The following is a 19,768-nucleotide window of genomic DNA, read 5'->3' on the forward strand; positions in this document are numbered from 1 at the left end:
ATAAATACATGTACCGACGATTGTCTCCACCAAACTAGCAATTCACAATGTGGTAAAGCAACAACCTAAACAAATAATGTTATTAGTGTGATGAACTATGAACTGTAACCTTTGAACCCATTCAAGACTGTGACATAGATGAGAAATTGCCAGCATCATTTATACTTTGTTTAGATTTGACCCTGTTTAGTTGATTACAAGTTGTAACCTTCATATTGATGTTGTCATGTCATCTTATTGACGATGTCATCACACATCATCTTTACAGATGTCATTTTATCATCGTCATTAACATCAATGACATTAGATGACTTCTTCTTGTTATTTGATATTTTAAAGGTCAAACATTTTTTTGTGACATACTGTGTGATGCAATTGTCACCAGATGTCTCTTTGTCCCCAATATGTCCATCTGTTTTAATTTGTGATGCAGTCTTGAATCTTGTTAATCCATTCGTCAGCTTCTTTTTTATTATTGGCAAGAAAATGGTAATATCTTGTACTTGTCTTCATCTGTAATAAAACCAATATAAAGCATGAATTATTATACAGGCCCCCTATAAATATCCATACATACAATGTGCCAGTGTTACCATGCTTACATACCTTAAAACCACAAACTGGCGAATTGGTTACATCGGCCATTTTTGCGACATAAAACATTCACAAATTAAAAAAATACAAGTAATTACTGCAACAATATCGTGTATGCTCGACCTTTGTGTTATAAAGACACTAATACATAAGCTATTGTATACAGTAGTAGGCCTACAGTACTCGCGAAAGTTTAGTGCTGGCGAAAGTTTCTGGTTTTACAGTATGCAAGCATGGTAACAGAGGAATTACATACATATCAATGAATTACATTATAGACAGAATACTTAAATATAATGGATGAATTAGTTCCATATTTATACAGATCACTTCCATATACAAGTAAATTAGTTCATATATGGGTGAACTTGATCCATATATAAGCAGATTACCTCCATATATGGATGTATTACTTACATATATGAAAGAATTGTCATCTAGCTTAGGAACACCTGGCAAGTTGCTGGAGTAATTGTCATGTTTTACAGTTTCTACTTCTTTTAGGTCGATTGTCCCTTTACAAGTTTCCTCGTCTTCTGGGTCATAGTAACGAAGCTATAATGAAACAAGTAGTAAAGCACGTCTATAAACAATTGCCTTATAATTGATTTTGAACAGTTGCTACTTCTTGTGCGTTACATTGTTACATTGTATTTAAAAAATCCTTTTTAAAGTTTTTATGTTTTACTGCATATGTAAAGAATCATTCTATTTGTATGTCAAATATGAACAGTAGAACTTGTAATGGGACACATTTAGGACCAAAAAGCCTCCCCTTAAAGGCCAGACGAGCGGTAATGGTAATAAAAATATAGAATCTAAGTTATCCCTTATGACCACCATTTACACGTAGAGCGGACAGATGGTTTCCGTTAAGAATAGATAGATTCAACATGGGACAAGCTAAGCGGTTTGTCTAAGCGTCTGTGTATATTGGCCTTAATAGAGTGTCCCCTCTGAACAGGTGTTGGCAATAGTGTTGAAACATATATTGCCTCTTGTTCATTTCATGGGAAAGTGTTATCTTTATAAAGGAGGGGGTACTGTTTTCTTTATTGTGAAAAAATGTGATACAAAAATAAGGCATACCTGGTGCTTGTTGGGATCTAACTTGAAGTACCTTTGTTTCCATTGACGTAACCTAGCGCCTCGCTTGTATAAATAACCTTTATGACTAACAATTTCAACAGCTTTAGCAGAAAAATACGTGGCTAGAAAAACAGACAAATAAATGCATTAATCTTGTTAAATTAATGTGAGCAAACTCATGTACAGTATACGCATACGTATCCGTATCAGATATACGAATACGTTATTAAATACGGTATTGATGTCAAGCTACACAGAATGTGTGACTTGGACACAAATTTTACCCATACGTATACGGAGGTTGCCCAAAATTCTGATTATATTACACATAACATAGAGAGAGCTTTGATTTGTGATGACTGATGACCTAGGAAGAACAAAATATAGTAATTTTGACATTAGGAAATAAGTAAAACAAACATACTTTCCGTGTCGTTACTGACTGGTGCGGTGATTTTGTTATCTTCTGTCTGTTTATTACTTTGATTAGTTGGTTCTTTTGATGAACCTCGTCGTAAACATTGCTTTGGTACTGAATTGACACATTTTTCATGACAACTAAAACCACAATCTGCACATATCATCCCTGTAAAAAATTACAAGAAAATGTTATTAGTGTCAAAATTAGGTAATATTCTTACATTTACATTGAAGACACACCATATATTATGTGAGAAAGTTATTGAGAAACATGAATGCCTCATTGTCTAAAGCTCTGTCTACACTATTAAACTTTATGCATGTCAACGACCTACTGGTTCCTTGATAATGATGAATTATATCGATTCACAGTGTTTTGTCTTTTAGAGATCCATACAGTAAAGCACCTGCTATTATTTTTTACCCCAGCTCTGTCTCTTCTCTTCTCTTGAAGTATATTGCTAATTATTTTCAAATCGCTTAATTTATTATTTAATTAATGTATTGTAAAGTTTTCCTTTGTTGCCAAAATTTAACAAATAAAATCTTGAAAAGTATCCAGTTTATAACTGATAAATTATTTAAAATTAATATATATGAACAAAGAAATGCTTATATATGGACATGATGATGTCATATCACTACCATAATTGGGCATATCATTACCATATTTGGGAACATCACACTTTTTTGTCAAACTAGTTTGATAGTGTGAACATAGCTTCAGACAGCTTTTTATAAGTGTACATAGGGAGGGTTTTAAGTGAATGAGTTCTTACCGGATCCCTGAGTCATGTAGTTCCAGATCACCTGGTGGCAAGCATCACAATTGGTGGGTTCCTGGAAGTCATGTGACTCAAATCGGTGGTGGGATGCAAAACCGCGAGGAGACTCTCCTCCACTCTTACCCTTTGAATAAAAAAACAAATATAGTTTAAATGACACTAGTTGTTAAGCTCTATGCTTGTATCTATAGGCAAGACACTTATGTTTACTTATGTTTGCCTCTCTCAACCCAGGTGTAGGGTACCCAGTTTGGTCAAGATACAACTTTGCGCTGATTACTAGGCTGCATCATAGGAGTATGTTTCCACATGTTTGATCTAAAAAATGACGGGAGTAATAATATGAAGCATTTAAAGCATTGTGCTATAAAGCACTATAAGAACAAATATTATCTACACTATCAAACTTTATTTGTCACAGACCAATGAGAAACATTCGCAACGTTGATGTTTTGACATGGATCTTAAACCAATAACTTTACTTTATAAAAAATGTGATGTGCCCATATATGGACACGATAACATATCACTACCATATTTGGGCACATCACACTATTTTTATTAAACTAGTTTGATAGTATAGACATAGCTGTAGGGCATTTCCGAATGAAAAAAAATCAAAATTGGAATGAAGTATTTACCCTGATTAAGATGTCCATGGTTATCCGCTTGTGGATTGACGTTCCATGGGCTTTGGCTTCCTCTGTCACGGGTGATACTAACTTTCCTTTTGATTGCATCGACTCATTAAAACTCTCAATAATTGTCTTCCAGGACGATGGTTTATCGATGCTAAGGTCTGTTTCCAACTGAATTATTTCCTGAAATGGAAAAAACATATTCTGAGCGTAAGACTAAACGACAAATAAGTATTAAGATTAAAGGTAACTTGATTCAACTATATATTCCGTATCTTTATTCAATCATATAAGCATATCCATAAAAAAATACATTTCAGCATAAAACGGTGAATTGTAGTATTTGTATAAAAATAATTAATATTATAGATAAATTAATACACAGATGGTAATGAAGCATACAGTAGCTAACATCTACGCATTTTTATACAGCCATTTGTGTTGTGATAGTTTCCATCTCTTTCACAAAATGTGTATGGTTGTGCAAAATATCTACACATGTTTATAAACCCATTGGTGCATTGTTATAGCTTCCATTCCTTTTACAATCCCCAGATGATTAACATGGGAATCGTACATCTAAAAAGTACAACTTACATTCAACAGCCATCGTTGCATATCTGGATCAGCCTGGGCAACGTTTTGATAGCATGCATTAACAACGCATCTATCTGCAGGCGACAATGGCGCCTCGTTGTCTTCATTTCTTGCGGCATCAAATAACTCACAATCAAATGCAGGTCCGCAGCTAAGGTGCTCCATTAGGTAATAATCCCAGATCTTCAAACTGGATATGTTGGCATATGGTCTTAGAACTCTTGTCTGAAATAATGAAATAGAACAATTTAAACATTTACAATTCTTTTAAATTAAATTCACAATTCAACACATATTTACACATATATGTATATTGGTCTATTTTTTTTCCTCTTTTGTCATTCGTTTTCTTATTTTTTATCGTTCCTGTTGAGGTTCTCATGCATGTCAGCCTCGGATGTTATGAGTCAACCTCATTAAACAAAGTTTAATAAAAAAAAAATTAAGAATTAATTCCTCAAGTTATCAACAAAATCACTTTATGACTCATAGATAACAATAATGGTAAATTTGAATGTTTATTTCATTTGTTTATTCGACCAGCAAACAATAATAAACCATATAACACATAAAAATGAAAGTGAGGGCAGCATAAGCAAAGTACATTGCTGTATCTCAAATGAGCCAGCATTTGTTCTTTGTATTTGTATTTGTTATGTTTTTGTATTATATGTTATTGGTGAATTCCTTTTGCTATTGGTTTGGGTTTTAAAATAAAAATAAAATCAAATTTGTATTAGATATAAAAAAAAAAATTACAATTACAATGTTCTAATAAAAAATAACATACTTGTGCCTCTTCTGAGTAGAAAACGTTGTAGAAGATGGTAGACTTGTTATTTAGTTTATCAACATACTCCCAGAATGACCTTACACTAGGAGTTGTTCCGTTATCATTATCTCCCATCTCATCTATCCTGCTCATCCGTGGCCTGTCATCACTAATTACTTGATCTAAATATTTAAAACAGTTTAGTTATAGTTCATGTTCATCTCATTGGGAAATATGGTCACCTTTATGATCTACATTTTAGTGAAACGTGTGGTTTACAAAAGTGATTTAACTGGTTACAACACAGTGATAAATGACAGGGGTTAAAAATGGAGAAGAACATCAGAGCAAGGTATTCTAACAACAGGATGCTGAGCTTCTGAGATCAAATAGTTTATCTGTGGCTGCGACACAGTTCCATGCCCCTTAACAGAAACCTTATCTTGTTCACTGTGGATAATATGTACATATAGTACAGTACTGTTGGTATTTTTGACAGCCAGACATAAGATCAAAGGACTGTTACAAAGTCCTATCTTGGCAAGGCGAGCTCAGTCCCCTGTTGTTAGATTGCCTTGATCAAAGTAACCAACACTTATTCGGAAATATGTCTTAGGTTCAATTAAGAACACAAAGCTTAAAACTGGTAATTTCAGAAAAACAAGAACTATTGTCAAATAATATCTCAAACCTGTGCTGATATTATGGCTACAATGTGTACACATTTTAAATTTTGTTTTACTAGAAAACAAATAACAGTATATATGAAAAAAATCAAGATCAAATAAGTTAAAACTGCCTCAATATAGATTTATTTTAACGACATGTTTCGGGCATAGCCCATCATCAGGTGAAAAGAATTGTAACAAAGGATAACATATATAAGTCACAAAATTACATAATAAAACAAATCAGCCAATCAAAGATGTTAACAAACAAAAGGCATAGTTATAAAGGCACGCCTCCAAAAGCTATGGAGGCGTGCCTTTATAACTATGCCTCCCGCTTGCTAACATCTTTGACTGGCCGATTTGTTCTATTATGCAATTTTGTGACTTATACATGCCATCCTTTGTTACAACTCCCCTCACCTGATGATGGGCCATGCCCAAAACATGTCGTTAAAATAAATCCATATTGAGGCAGTCCTAACTTATTCGATCTTGATTCCCCTCTACATCCTGCCTATGCAGCTCTTTGACTTATATATATATATATATATATATAAATCAAAGAGCCGCACAGGCAGGATATAGAAAAAAATCAAGATCAAATAAGTTAAAACTGCCTCAATATAGATTCATTTCAACGACATGCTTCGGGCACAGCCCATCATCAGGTGAAAAGAATTGTAACAAAGGACAACATATATAAGTCACAAAACCACATAATAAAACAAATCAGCCAATCAAAGATGTTAACAAACAAAAGGCACAGTTATAAAGGCACGCCTCCAAAAGCTATGGTGTACAAAGCAGGAATGGTTGCTTATAAAGCAGGAAATTTAAAACAAAGTTAAACTGCCTCAATATAGATTTATTTTAACGACATGTTTTATACTGTTATTTGTTTTCTAGTAAAACAAAATTTAAAATGTGTACACATGCCCGAAACATGTCGTTAAAATAAATCTATATTGAGGCAGTTTTAACTTATTTGATCTTGATTTTTTTCTATATCCTGCCTATGCAGCTCTTTGATTTATATATATAACAGTATATATGTATATATATAAATAGTATTTTTCTATTATTTGTGTTGTTTTTATTTAGCACAACAAAAATCAACAAAATTAAATCACAAAAACAAAAGACAAACATGCCGTTAGTATAACAAGCAACAGTACTTACATAATTCTGTTAATTCCAATGTTCACCGAAGTAAAAGATGAAGAGAAGAAAAAAGGAAAATGATGAACGTTACACAAATGAAAGCTAGTAATAAATATATATTATATTAAAAATATGGAATACAGTGTGAAAGCAATGTGCCAGTGATTACGTGAAAGATAAGTGTTCTTCGTATAACAATTAGTTGGTACATCAGGACATTTGTTTTCAAATGATAAATAAATAAAACAATTATTATTTATTTGCAAGTATATTTTTTCTTCAATTTTTTCAATTTCTTCAATGTCATGGCAGTTGATTGGATAAAACCTAATGTACAATGCAACATAGCTCAAGCAACCTCTGAGGTATTACATTTTTTTAATTTATTTACTATTTATCTATCTTATCTTGAATGTCCAAAAGGAAGAGGTATACTAACCATGTATTTAATGAGAAATTGTTTTTATATTTATATATCTTAAAAAACAGAACGTTACATAAATACTGGTTCTTTCAGGTACCCCATTATTTATTTTCACAAAATCAAAATGTAAAAAAAAAAAAACTTTTTGTTGTAGTTAATCAATCTGCTAAAATATCGAAATGAAAATAAAGCTTTAGAAACGGTGAGATGCAGAATATAGCATAGCAAAACAGTGCCAAGCTTATATCATTCAAAACAAATGTAAATGTGTATTTAAATATTAACCAAATAAGAAATGATGAGTGTATGGAATATACAAAACATGCTTGCCAAAAAAGCATGCTATTTTTTTTGCAAGCAAATTTCATGCGAGTGTTAACAAACCTGTATTATCATAATCGGTAACTTGGATGGACACGCCACAATCTCTACTACTATCGTCCACAATCAAACTCTCTAACAACCCCAAAGAGAAGGACGACCAATATATTATTTATTCTTAAGCTCTGTCTACACTATCAAGCTTTATGTGACAAAAAAAATGTGATGTGCCCATATATGGACATGATGATGTCATATCACTACCATGTTTGGGGATATCATTACCATATTTGGGCACATCACTTTTTTGTCAAACTAGTTTAGTTCAGGTTTTTGTTTTTAAATACATGCATATGGTTATTATATAGCAAAGGGTATAGAAAATAAATAAAGTAAATATACAGCAGAACCACCCTATTAAGGGGACACCTTTTGGACCAATCCAAGTAGGGGTGTAATCCAAATAGAGGTTCCTCCCAAATATGAGTTGGGTGTAGTGTTAAAACATATATTCCATCTAATTTCTTTCATTGGAAAGTGTCCCCTTAGAAGGGGTATACCCTGAATAGGAGGGTTCCAAATGAGGGATATAAGGTTTAAGCTTAAATAACCCCCTTCAACCGATTCCTCCACCTATACTTTTGAAAACACCCCAGCCCGCCTAAGTAATTCTATAACACACGCATGCAATATAAGTGGAATAATTCAAAATAGTTTGGATGAAACAAATGCTATAGGATAGAATATAATACTAATAAACACTACTTAGAAAAACTTGTTTGTATGCAATGGTTTTATAGCATGCACATAGTAATTTTAAATATTTCTCCGCCTGTTAATTAAAGCAGCATTTTATTTTATTTATTTTTCCACACTAACGGAAATAGTTTACTAATATTGTATTAATATCTATATATGGTAGTGAAAATAGGAAAAGGCAAAACCTGCAGCTATAATAGTGTAAAGATACCCAAGTGTGAATACAGCTTTAGGTGGATACTCTAGGAAATTTACATTTTTTAAATTAAGTAAAGTAACATCAAGTATTTTATTCAAGTATGAAAATAACAATAAAAGTACAAAATTTGACTTATTTTTATTAGATAAAACAATGGAGTTAGACTTACCGACTTCAAACCGTTCGTACTCGGAATCTAACATGAACGTCTTAAAGCGATTTGATACGTGGTGGTAGGCTAGCATTTGTAAGAAGTGCTGGTTGAATTCAAAGGACAGGGGAAACTGACGATGCACCTATAAGACAAAAAGTCGGTTGTAAGATTTTAAATTGAGCTAGTAAAAAAGTGGTTATTTTTTTCAAAAGAGGACATTATTTTATATTAGTGATAACTAATAAATTACGTTAATGTTCACGACAGTTGAACCGTAATTATGTAGCCATAACATCGGCAAGGGTTCGAGGCTCACTAGCTCCATGGTTTTGGTGGTTGAACGATTCTCGGATAAGGACTATAAACGGGTCCAGTGTACACATCTAACTCATGTGCACTTTAAAGAACCTAGTACATCTTTCGAGACGCGTAGGGGTTAACCCGGTGTACTAGTACACACACAGTCACTAAGTCACTCACAGCCACTGATCATAACTGGGTACTTTGGGAGACCAATCTTTGACTGAAGAGGTTACCAATTATAAATAAATAAAATACCCACATACAAAAATTAGAAAAATAAAAACGTGTGAAAGCGTATTTGTTACATTTGCTTAATTATTATAGCTTATTCAATTTGTATTCTTGGCAGAAAAAATGCTATAATTTACATATAAACATATAGAATATTTAAATATACAAAGATCTGAGCCTGTGAATCTGGTTTACCTGATAAACACAGTCAAGAAACTGTAGGAAAACTGGTGCGAATCCACTAGTTTGATGCTGTAACGTGTGGTTTCCACGATGCGTGAAACGATGACCAAACGCAAGCCATTCCTTCTCAATGAGTACTTTAAAGCCCTCAAAGGTACGGTAGTAAGGATCCATTAGCAACTCTGCTAAAGACACCACCTGTAGAAAGAAATTCAAAATTGGAATTTAAAAGTGGCTAGTCTATCAATTACACATGCACAGTAACAACTTGGGAAATCTTTGAACAAAAAACAGGTGAGTTTTTCTCATGCGATTTCCCACAAAATTGTCTTCACAATATGCAAACCTGGTTACAAATTGTTACAAGTTGTTACTTTTTGCAGATGTGAAAAGCGTATTATATAGTTGCATTGAACTGAAAGTAATGTAATAATGATTTAAATAAATATCGCCTTTTTAAAGAGGTTAACTTTTTACTGTAATGTCTCTTCTATACAAAGATTATCTCTCTATCCATGGATTATCTCTTTTCAATAAGTGATCTTACATGATCAGATTTCTTCTTTCACGGTTCTCTTTACGTAACTACAATAATAATTTGAGAATGGTACCTGGAAAAAACATTTTTCCAAATTTTCGAGCACCATCTAAACTAACCTGTGTTGTGAAATCACATCCATCTTCAAAACTGACCATGACAGAGGAACCTTGAAAATCAATTAGGTCTACCACAGCGCCTGCAAGTTGCATTAATGTTTGAATCTGAACAAAAGAAAATTGAAGACATGTCCCAGGATGTTGATAGAAATAACATATAAATCAACGAAGATTGAGATTTCTGGGTACACTATCAAACTAGTGTAATGTGCCCAAATATGGTGGTGATATGCCTAAATATGGTAGTGATATGACATCATGATGTCCCTATATTGGCACATCAAATTTTTTTGTCACATAAAGTTTGATAGTGTAGACAGTGCTTAAATGGAGATTTCTGGGTATATTCTTTAGTCAGGAAGACTAAAAATAAAATTGCCTATTTTATAGACAGAAATTCCACAAATTAAATTCAAAGGAAGCAAGAAAAACACTTCCCACCAAAAAAACTTAGAAAGAATATGAATATAATATGAAAAACTGGAGGAGCCTGGTCAATGAATTAGGCAGAGCAGGCAGCAGATGTAGCAGAGAATTCTTGGCAAAACAACATTAAATCTGTCATTTAAACAGATCATCTACATTAACATAAAACCTTGAAATAAAGCCCATGGGCTTTCTTTTGAGGTTTTACCGTACATTACGCACCTGTGGCAACCACTCTGAATCTTCGACAAGTTTAAGGAAAGCCATCTCAGGTTCATTGGATGTAGCACTTGGAACACAAGCCTTCATTAACTTCTTATAGCTAGCTTTCATCTGACGTACTTCAGTGAACTCATATGGAATGAACTCACACTTAATTCCTTCAATCTTAAATGTCTGTAATAATTAGTAATAGATGATTATTAAATAATTAGTAATAGATGATTAATAATTACATCATTGTGGTTTTCTTTCCAAAATATTATGATTTTGAGAAAGTTTCTGGTCTTTTTTGTTGACTACAATAGAATCCATATTTCATAGTGTCGGCTTTAAAGGTATATAAGTTAGTTTGAAATGTGCCAAGTAAAATGTTTGTGTGTCTTTATAGTTACTACACTAACATCTGCCAAAGATTAATTGATGGTTTTCTTGACTTTAATAATGACAAAAAAAAACTATTTGCAATATAAAATGGAAAAAAATGTTTTCTCTCGTGTTTATATAATGGACATTTTAAAATAAAATGAAAGACATCGTCTATTCCGCTAAACTACACATTCAAACAACAAGTTTCACAGGAAAGTTTCACCTCAATACGGTGTCTCAAAAAAGGTGTTCTTTTCTATCAAAATATTTTACTTACTTTACTTATGCTTTAGATTTTTCTTACATAACTCTATTTACTGTCTCAAAGATAAATTTGGTGACTGGACTTGTTTTATACCAGACGTACTAATCTATTTTAATTTTGAAACAACTTTGATGAGAGCTTGAGGTACTTACCCTCATCTGTGACTTCTCTCCAAACACATACATAGAAGCTTTCCGTGATTCTTGTGACTTGCTCTGGTCTGCATCTGGAATTCCACCATTGCGGTTCACTGAACGGTGTCCAAGAGTAAGAGATTTAAAAGAGGCTCTTGAGGGCAGTACCAGAGTGTTTGAACGACCGCTTGACCTTAAATTTCCTGAGCAACCAACGAGAGCAAAGCAGAGCTTGAGATTGTGGTGGAAGTATCAGAACCGTTTGATACTTGGACACCAAAGTTGAATTTTAATAAAGCTTTCTTTTTTTGTGATTTTGATTGATTGTGGTGAGTTATATGTTTACCAAGGCAGTGATGATAGTGATGTGATCCTAATAATTTGATTTAAGAAAAAATTCTTTCTTCTATTTTGACTAAAAGAAACATCAAGGTACTTTGTTGCTTATGACTTTCTTCATATATTATATATTCATATATTGTTTTGACAGTACACCGTCTTAAAGTACAGTTGACTAGAACAACTTTCATCTCTACTAAGTGTGCCAAATAGCTACCACCAAACAGTGCTCATTTGTCTGTCCACAAGATGGACCAGCACATCAGGGTTATTCCCCACTCTTTTGAAAAAAGAACTGGGTTTAGAAGAGCACATTATTCCTTATCCAAGAAGACTTGTTCTATCTACTAGAACTATGGTCGTCGAGGTCAGTTTTATGGATAAGGCCTGTTCTAATTTTACATGTACTGAATAAAGGCATTTAATTTGTATGGGTTCTATGGAAATTGGTGTTATATCAAAGCTTAAGCACCTATTCATGACTACATTTGTTCTTTCTAAACAGATTGGTGTGTGGTATAGTTACATACATGTAATAATTAGTTTTTTTTAAATTTAAATTCATTTTTAAATATTATTTTAGTTTCAAAGTGACTCCTAGCTCAAACATATCCGAGGAAGAATGAGCGTATAATTTATCATTTAAAACAAGTAAAAACCATTATCTAGACTTTGAAATACATTTTAGATGGAGAATATATCCCAACAAATTTGCCTTAAAATCATCTTAAATCATCAATATTATAATTTGAATGATTTTAAATGTTGTATATGACCACAAATTTTGGGAAACATATGTGATTATACTTGGATTGTATTAAGTAAGTATTTACCAAAGTCCTGTTTCTGAATTTAGCTTAGGTTAGTCTTTATGTGTTTGTTGTCATAATTGGTCATATTAAACAAATCTCAGTTGTATTATGTGGAAGTGAATATTTGTAATAACACACTGCCCTGTTATGATTTTAAAATGTTGAGAGCTGTAAAAGCAAAAGATGTAAACATTGCAAATACTCTTAAAAAATCAGAATGTTCAAAGCTTCTGATCTATTGAAATAAAGCATGAATATGTGGCATAAAAATTTTAACACTCATTATTTGAACAAAAGCATGAAAAACCAGAGTGAGAGACATTTTATCCACTAAAATTTTTAACTAACTATTTGTGCTTGTTATAAATCCATAATAGGTTATTATTATTCTATAAAGCTATCGTCACCATTATGTGCAGCACCTGGAATACTATTATGCTAATTAGTATCCAACACCTGTTTTTGTGTGTTAAATGATAATTACCCACATATTTATATCTATGCTACCATTTTAACCCTTTTACAACATAAATTGATTATATCCCTTAAGTCTTCACATAAAACAAATAGTTATACAAAATAAAATAGTACTGTTTGTAAAGTGTAAAACATTTATGAGGACATTCCACACTGTAACATCAGACTACAGACAGTCACATCTGCATATAAACTAAACTATAAACTAAATTGGTATGATGGCACTCAAAACAAACACTTTCCAAAAAACACCAGATTCCACAAAAAGTAAACTGTTAGTGTAAATGTACAGAATGTATTGTGCACATTTGAGAGGGATAAAAAACGGTAATATTACAATCTGTCTTGAGTTGATGTGCAATTTGACTGTGCTTAAATTTTTACTACATACACTTGTACAAGATCTCCATTCAATCAACATAAATGCTAAGTAAACTGGGTTCTGTGTAATCAATATAAACTGGCTGAGCAATACAATAAACACAATGTCACCGGACAAGACATGGCACAGCAACACACGATTTTATAATTTGTAAAGCTCTGTCTACACTATCAACTAGTGATATGCCCAAATATGGTAGTGATATGACAAAATATGGTAGTGGTGCAACATCATCATCCATATATGGTAATATCATGTAAAGTTAATAGTGTAGATAGAGCTTAAGGGCAATGCTCTACAAATCCTTAAAATGCACAACACTGAATGTACATAATTTCTATGTAATATTACTACACACAATGCTAAAAACACAGTCACACTCTATATTTCACTATTAATTAGTATACTAGGGAAAAGCACTGCTATGTTTTATACTTACTATACTATTCCTATATAGTTACATAGATATTATTTCACACCACTTCAGAAGGAGGGCAGGGATCACACTAATTGGGGGGGGGGGGGGGGAAGATACATTTATTTATTTATTATTTATACTATTATGACTGGTACTGTCATGACAAATACTGTAAGTATGGGTATGTCTTCAAAAGGATCTTTCAATTGTGTATTCATTGTACTGTATTAATACAGGAATGAATTGTTCTCATTAAAGAAATCTTTTCTACAGCAAGCAACGAATATGCCAGAATATGCTTTATAGTTATAAGATATTTACTGTCGTATTTAGATATTTTTAAGCAAGTATTTTTTAAAGACATTTCTGTCTACTTTCTATCCTACAAAGCATGTTTTGTCTTGTTTTGCTTACAACACAACTGTATCAAAATCAAAATTCAAAATAATTTTACAGTTATGTAAAATTTATGATGTTCAAATAATAAAAAGATGTTAATTAAGATTGTAATTTTTAATAGAAGCTGTTATAAATAATTGAAAGAAGTGTCATATATTAATAATGTATTGAAAGTGTGTTAGTTAGTAATGAGTAGTTATTGTTAATTAGCCATTAAGATATGGTGTCTACTACAATCTATAAAGCAAAGAAGCTCCGGTGCTTGCTCAGTATAAAGGTAAGTAGTGGTCCAAACAAACGGCAACTCAAAATATATATAGAGTGTATAAACAAATAGATATAAAAAAAAATCATAATATAGAGTTTATAGTCAGTAAGTAAATAGCACTTTGGAGATTATTGGTACATAGCTACCTATGGAACAGTGATGGGTAAAAGAATTCAGGTACAGATGTGAGGATAGGCAGTGATGGCAGAGTGCCACAAAGAGGAGAGGTGATGCCACAGGGGTGGTGCCACAGGGGTGGTGCCACAGGGGTGGTGCCACAGGGGTGGTGCCACAGGGGTGGTGTAAGAGTAATTTTGACACTAATCTTTATGTGTACAGATAGAGATTATTTTATACTGTTATAGGTATGAAACTTTTGAAAAATAGAAGTTTTATAATTTTTTTAGTAGCAATACCATTATCTGTATTCTTCTTGCAGGTAAATCATTAAAGCTTTTCCCCACTAGGACGCAATGCAAGGACGTAGACGGAACGCAAGCATGTTGACCTATCACAAGCGTTTGTTCGAATAATCCATTGCTTGTGATTGGTCAAATCACTTACGTTGCATTATGTACTTGCGTCTCTAGTGGGAACCAAGCTTTAATGTTAAAAAATGTGTTTAAAGGTTGTCTACCTCTGGTTTACTAGACCACCTGTTAACTGCAGTATATTTGTTTATGTATACAGTACCAACACACATTCATATATATTATATATATTTGTACCAATAGTCTCCAAAGCTACAACTACTTACTGACGTACATTGTAATAAACTAACTGCATAGTTCATTATATTTTACATATAGTGAAGGAAACAAATAATATTGAAAACAAAAACAATAATAGATTGTAATTTTGGTCGATATATCACGTGCCAAAGAATGCACATGCAAACATAAATACATAAATAAAGCTGTAACTGTTTGCATTTCATTCATTGCTTTATAATATTAATTTAATAAAATAAATAATAATTTATAATAATAGATCGAAACATAAATAATTAAAAACAAATTAATTAATTTCTTTAATTTGATTGGTTGCTAGTTTATGTCAAATACAAATAGAAATTACTAAATCAAAACAAATAATTAACAATTAATATAAATTAAATAGAAACAATTTTTTAAACCATATTAAAAAGAATCCAGTTAATCTACATCAAAAACCAGTTACTAAATAAAATGAATTGAACTACAGTACACACTACACTATATGGATGCTTTGCTATACTATATGTACACTATATGACAAACATCTTATATCTTGTACTGGAAGCTTTAACAAATAAATTAAATATTAAAATAATAGGGATGGTTTTTATGTCTCTATGAAAAAAGTGTTTCCCAGTTTGTCACTATAAGATCTTTGTTATAGTCAATTGAGGAAGAGATATATTGTACCAACAAAATCTGAAATTGATTTATATAGAAATATATACATTTTCCTCAATTGAAAAAAAAACTAAATTTAAAACAACTAATTTTAATACTAATGACAATTATTTGTATTCATAAAAAACATGCTATATGAATTTCAAATATTATTATCTTTATGATTATCTAATTTATATTTCAGTATTATTACTAATAATATATAGCTATCAGAAATTCATATTTAAATTTATCAAATTAAATTTGCTTTCATGTTGTAATGTCTTCACATGGTTTCAATGGTTTTAGCAGAAATCATGTTATGAGTGGACAAAAGCAAATGATAATATGATGATGGAAGTGGAAGTACTATAGATACTATGAAGTTCCATAATGTTCTGTCTACACTATCAAACTTTATGTGACAAAAATGTGATGTGCACAAATATGGTAGTGATATGACATCATCATGTCCATATATGGGCAAATCACTTTTTTTGTGTCACATAAAGTTTGATAGTGTGGACAGAGCTTAGAGGACATTAATAATAGTTCTTTCTTATATCGCAAATAAGCAAGCTCTCAGTGTGCTGTACATAACTTGAATGTAGAACACAAATTTAAAAATTTATAAAATGTTCAATGTTATACATAATTTTTTTAAATTTTTAATTGCTTTTGCATTTGACATATATAAACCAATCATTTTGTTTGTGTATCAATTAATCTGGTAACTTCTCATATCTGGTACTACCACCAATAAGTGAAAGAGCATGGACAGAATAGCTAAATATATAATGATTTATCCCTTACCTTGAATTGGTTTTGGAGGACCACCACTGGAGCGGAGGAAGCCACGTTGCAGAAGTGTTGACCCACTCGACGTGACTTTTTTAGAACCGAGTCTCGGACTTGCTTCTGGGAACTCCAACGAGGTCGTTGCAACTATGTTGTTGAGGCTCACGAGGGAGTCACTAATGTCTTGGCTTGAGAATGGTGTGTTTAGGACAACTGCTGTAAAATACTTTTCTTGTTCCATGCTTTTACTTACACCGCCACTATCTGGAACAGTGACTATCATACAAGACATACAATTATACTTTAGTGATAGCTTACATTGAAGCTTTTAAAAAAAAATAGAAAAAACTCTCCCAAGTTCAGCAAGTGAGAGAAGATTTGGAAATGTCACAGATACAGACTGTACCTGTAATTGTCATAGATGTTTACTTTAAATAGCCAGTATGGTTTTACAATACTTTTTTTTGTCTCCTAAAAAGTAGGACGGCAACATCTAGGAATTTTTTTTTTAAGTTGGTAAACCAGTCATGCTCATGAGGGCATGTGTTGGATGTTGGATTACTGATCGTGAGATCAAACCTAACTCGTGACGCATTGTTTTGTTTCTTTAGGCAAGACACTTTACTTATGTTTGCCTCTCAACCCAGTAATGCCAACACACAACTTTACGCCGATTACTAACTGCATTTATGGGAGTATGTTTCCATACGCGTTTGATCCAAAAAATTACCGGAGTAATAATGTGTTCGCGCTTAGAAGCATTGTGCAATAAGTGCTATATAAGAAATATTATTATTATTTTATTGTTTCCATTAAGGAGCATAAATGAGTAATATGCATGGCAGACAACTAACCATTACTTGACTGCGTTACTTGCGTTGATGACTTGATGATTCCCATCACCCCCTTCCCATGAAAACCCCCAGAACGTAAAAGCAGGGCCTTTGACTTTGGATGCTTCCAGACAATGGCAGGGAACCTGTTGTTCCGATGGCATCTAGAAAGCCTTCGTATACTGTCATCGGTGCATGCAACTGGAACAACAACAAGACCAGGATAGCTGCAAGAAAACCATAGAACGTATGGTAAAATCATGGTAAAGGTGGCGGTACAGGTGGCGGTACAACCTATTTCTTGACCTGTATACAACTTATACAATTTGCTCAAGAGAAACATCAGTTTTAACAATTGAACAATATTCACTTTTTCTTCCACAACACTTTCTCAAACACAGAAACCAATGGAGAGAAGTTAGACATAAAATACATACTGAAAAGTAATTATTTTAACAGGAACAACCAAGTGATTTGAAAAGAGAGAAAATAGGATGAAAAATAAAAGATAACAAATAAAAACAACAAAATGTTTTTGGATCAAAAGTTAGCAAACAACAATGAAGGGAACAGGCTTACCTTCTTGCTACCTCATAGCGTATATTAACATCTGTTAACCTAAATCCATTCCCACCCCGGCCAAACTTGGGTCTTTGAAGCGATTCCAATGTGCCTAGACCTAATCGCTTGTAATCTTTTACATATAACTTATCAACTAGTCTGTCTGGTGACAATGTGTCGGAGGGTTTCAATGTACCTATGTCAGCTTCATCGATCACTACAATGTAAAATAAAAAATTGCATTATTAAATTTGAATATTATTATTTGTAATACTACTTTCACATCCCCTGGAGCAAAACTCCATCGTTTAAACACACCATGTGAAACGAGTATACAAATAAATATGCCCCTTAATATTACAAAATATAACATTAAAGGCCAGTTTACACAGACAAGCAGTAACAGTAATAAAAAATAGAATCTATGTTATTCCTTATGGCTATTTACATAAAATACAGAGCGGAAGGGCCGGTTTTCGCTCAGGATAGATTCTATGTGGGACAAGCAACACAGTTTACCACTTACCATTACCGCTCGTCTGTGTAAATTGGCCTTAATGTTGCAATGGAATAGGAATAATCATATGTAAATTCAATACAGCTACAGTATTTAAAAATATGAAGTACTGTATATAAACACACACAATTAAGAAACACTAATAAATAGGATAACACATTAAAAAATATAACACTAATAAATCTATAAATAATTTGAAAAAACATAAACCATGCATACATAAAAATGTATAGTTAAAGGACCATGAATATCATATTCAGAAATATATTTTTCTTATTTATTAACAAATCTAGCAACAGTATATATAGTAGCTAAATGTATAGTGTTCAGCAAAGTTTTTAAAAAATACTATATCAAAATAGTGAAATATTAAAAACAAAACAAAACACTGCAAAATATGTAACATTCAGAAGCAATGATATACAAAGTAAATATTTTTACATTTAAAACGAAATGTCAGATGACAAGGTCCTTTCCATAAGATAAAAAAAACTAAATAAGTTTCTGATTTTCACTTAAGCAATTCATATCTTGACTTAAGCCAAAAGATGAATGACTGCCTACACAGTATGTCTTCATTAATCATATGCGTGAAATTGCGCTCTACCACTTTCTACCAATTCAAAATCTCGCTTATTGCAACATATATATAGTTGAAGGATTGTGTAAAAGTATGCAGCATGAATATTTATAAAAATTGTAAAAAATAAGATCCCTTTGCACACTTCAAACAAAGAATAAAATACAGCAGAACCCTTATTTAGGGGTGAAGACCTTTGAGAACTAAGGGCCTGTTTCTGCTGCAACTGCTCAAAATACGGTATAAAAATACGGTATAAAATACGGTATTTTTTATACCGTATTTTTTAGTACCCCGTTTCTGCTAACAATACTTCTTGGGTGGTCGTGTTAAATTTCATCTTTTTACCCAAATTGCCATTCATTTATTTGATCGATAATTAAAAGTCGCAATAAAGGAAGTTTTACGTCTCACTTTGAGCTTACTTGCTTTGGAGACAAGTCTATTCCATACTCCTGCTTTATTTTTTTAGAAATGTCTTTATAAATGTGGTTGTTCCTTTTAACACGAATGTTGACCTTTTGCCATGTAAAAAAAAAAATACGGAATTTTTTATTGGCAGCAGAAACGGGTACAAAAAATACGGTATAAATTTGTAAATACCGTATTTTATCCACAAATTTTGTGGGGAAAATAC

General features: G+C 32.3%; 1 protein-coding gene across 1 annotated transcript in view; it reads right to left on the minus strand.

The window, feature by feature from the left end:
* Positions 1-378: 378 nt before the first annotated feature.
* Positions 379-19,768, minus strand: part of LOC140054745 (myotubularin-related protein 13-like) — a 60,338-nt gene continuing 40,948 nt past the window's right edge. The window contains exons 25-42 of the mRNA XM_072099823.1: positions 18,053-18,251; positions 17,495-17,700; positions 16,656-16,916; positions 12,830-12,852; positions 11,390-11,602; positions 10,607-10,780; positions 9,959-10,063; positions 9,314-9,499; positions 8,600-8,726; positions 7,536-7,607; positions 4,914-5,077; positions 4,124-4,348; positions 3,530-3,709; positions 2,883-3,012; positions 2,108-2,269; positions 1,684-1,805; positions 1,012-1,149; positions 379-513 (exon numbers count right to left, since the gene is read on the minus strand). Coding sequence (XP_071955924.1) covers positions 418-513; positions 1,012-1,149; positions 1,684-1,805; positions 2,108-2,269; positions 2,883-3,012; positions 3,530-3,709; positions 4,124-4,348; positions 4,914-5,077; positions 7,536-7,607; positions 8,600-8,726; positions 9,314-9,499; positions 9,959-10,063; positions 10,607-10,780; positions 11,390-11,602; positions 12,830-12,852; positions 16,656-16,916; positions 17,495-17,700; positions 18,053-18,251 — 2,783 coding nt within the window. The 3' untranslated portion in view covers positions 379-417. The remainder of the gene's footprint in view (positions 514-1,011; positions 1,150-1,683; positions 1,806-2,107; positions 2,270-2,882; positions 3,013-3,529; positions 3,710-4,123; positions 4,349-4,913; positions 5,078-7,535; positions 7,608-8,599; positions 8,727-9,313; positions 9,500-9,958; positions 10,064-10,606; positions 10,781-11,389; positions 11,603-12,829; positions 12,853-16,655; positions 16,917-17,494; positions 17,701-18,052; positions 18,252-19,768) is intronic.

The sequence above is a fragment of the Antedon mediterranea genome, chromosome 7 (assembly GCF_964355755.1).
Source record: "Antedon mediterranea chromosome 7, ecAntMedi1.1, whole genome shotgun sequence".
NCBI classification, from domain to species: Eukaryota; Metazoa; Echinodermata; class Crinoidea; order Comatulida; family Antedonidae; genus Antedon; species Antedon mediterranea.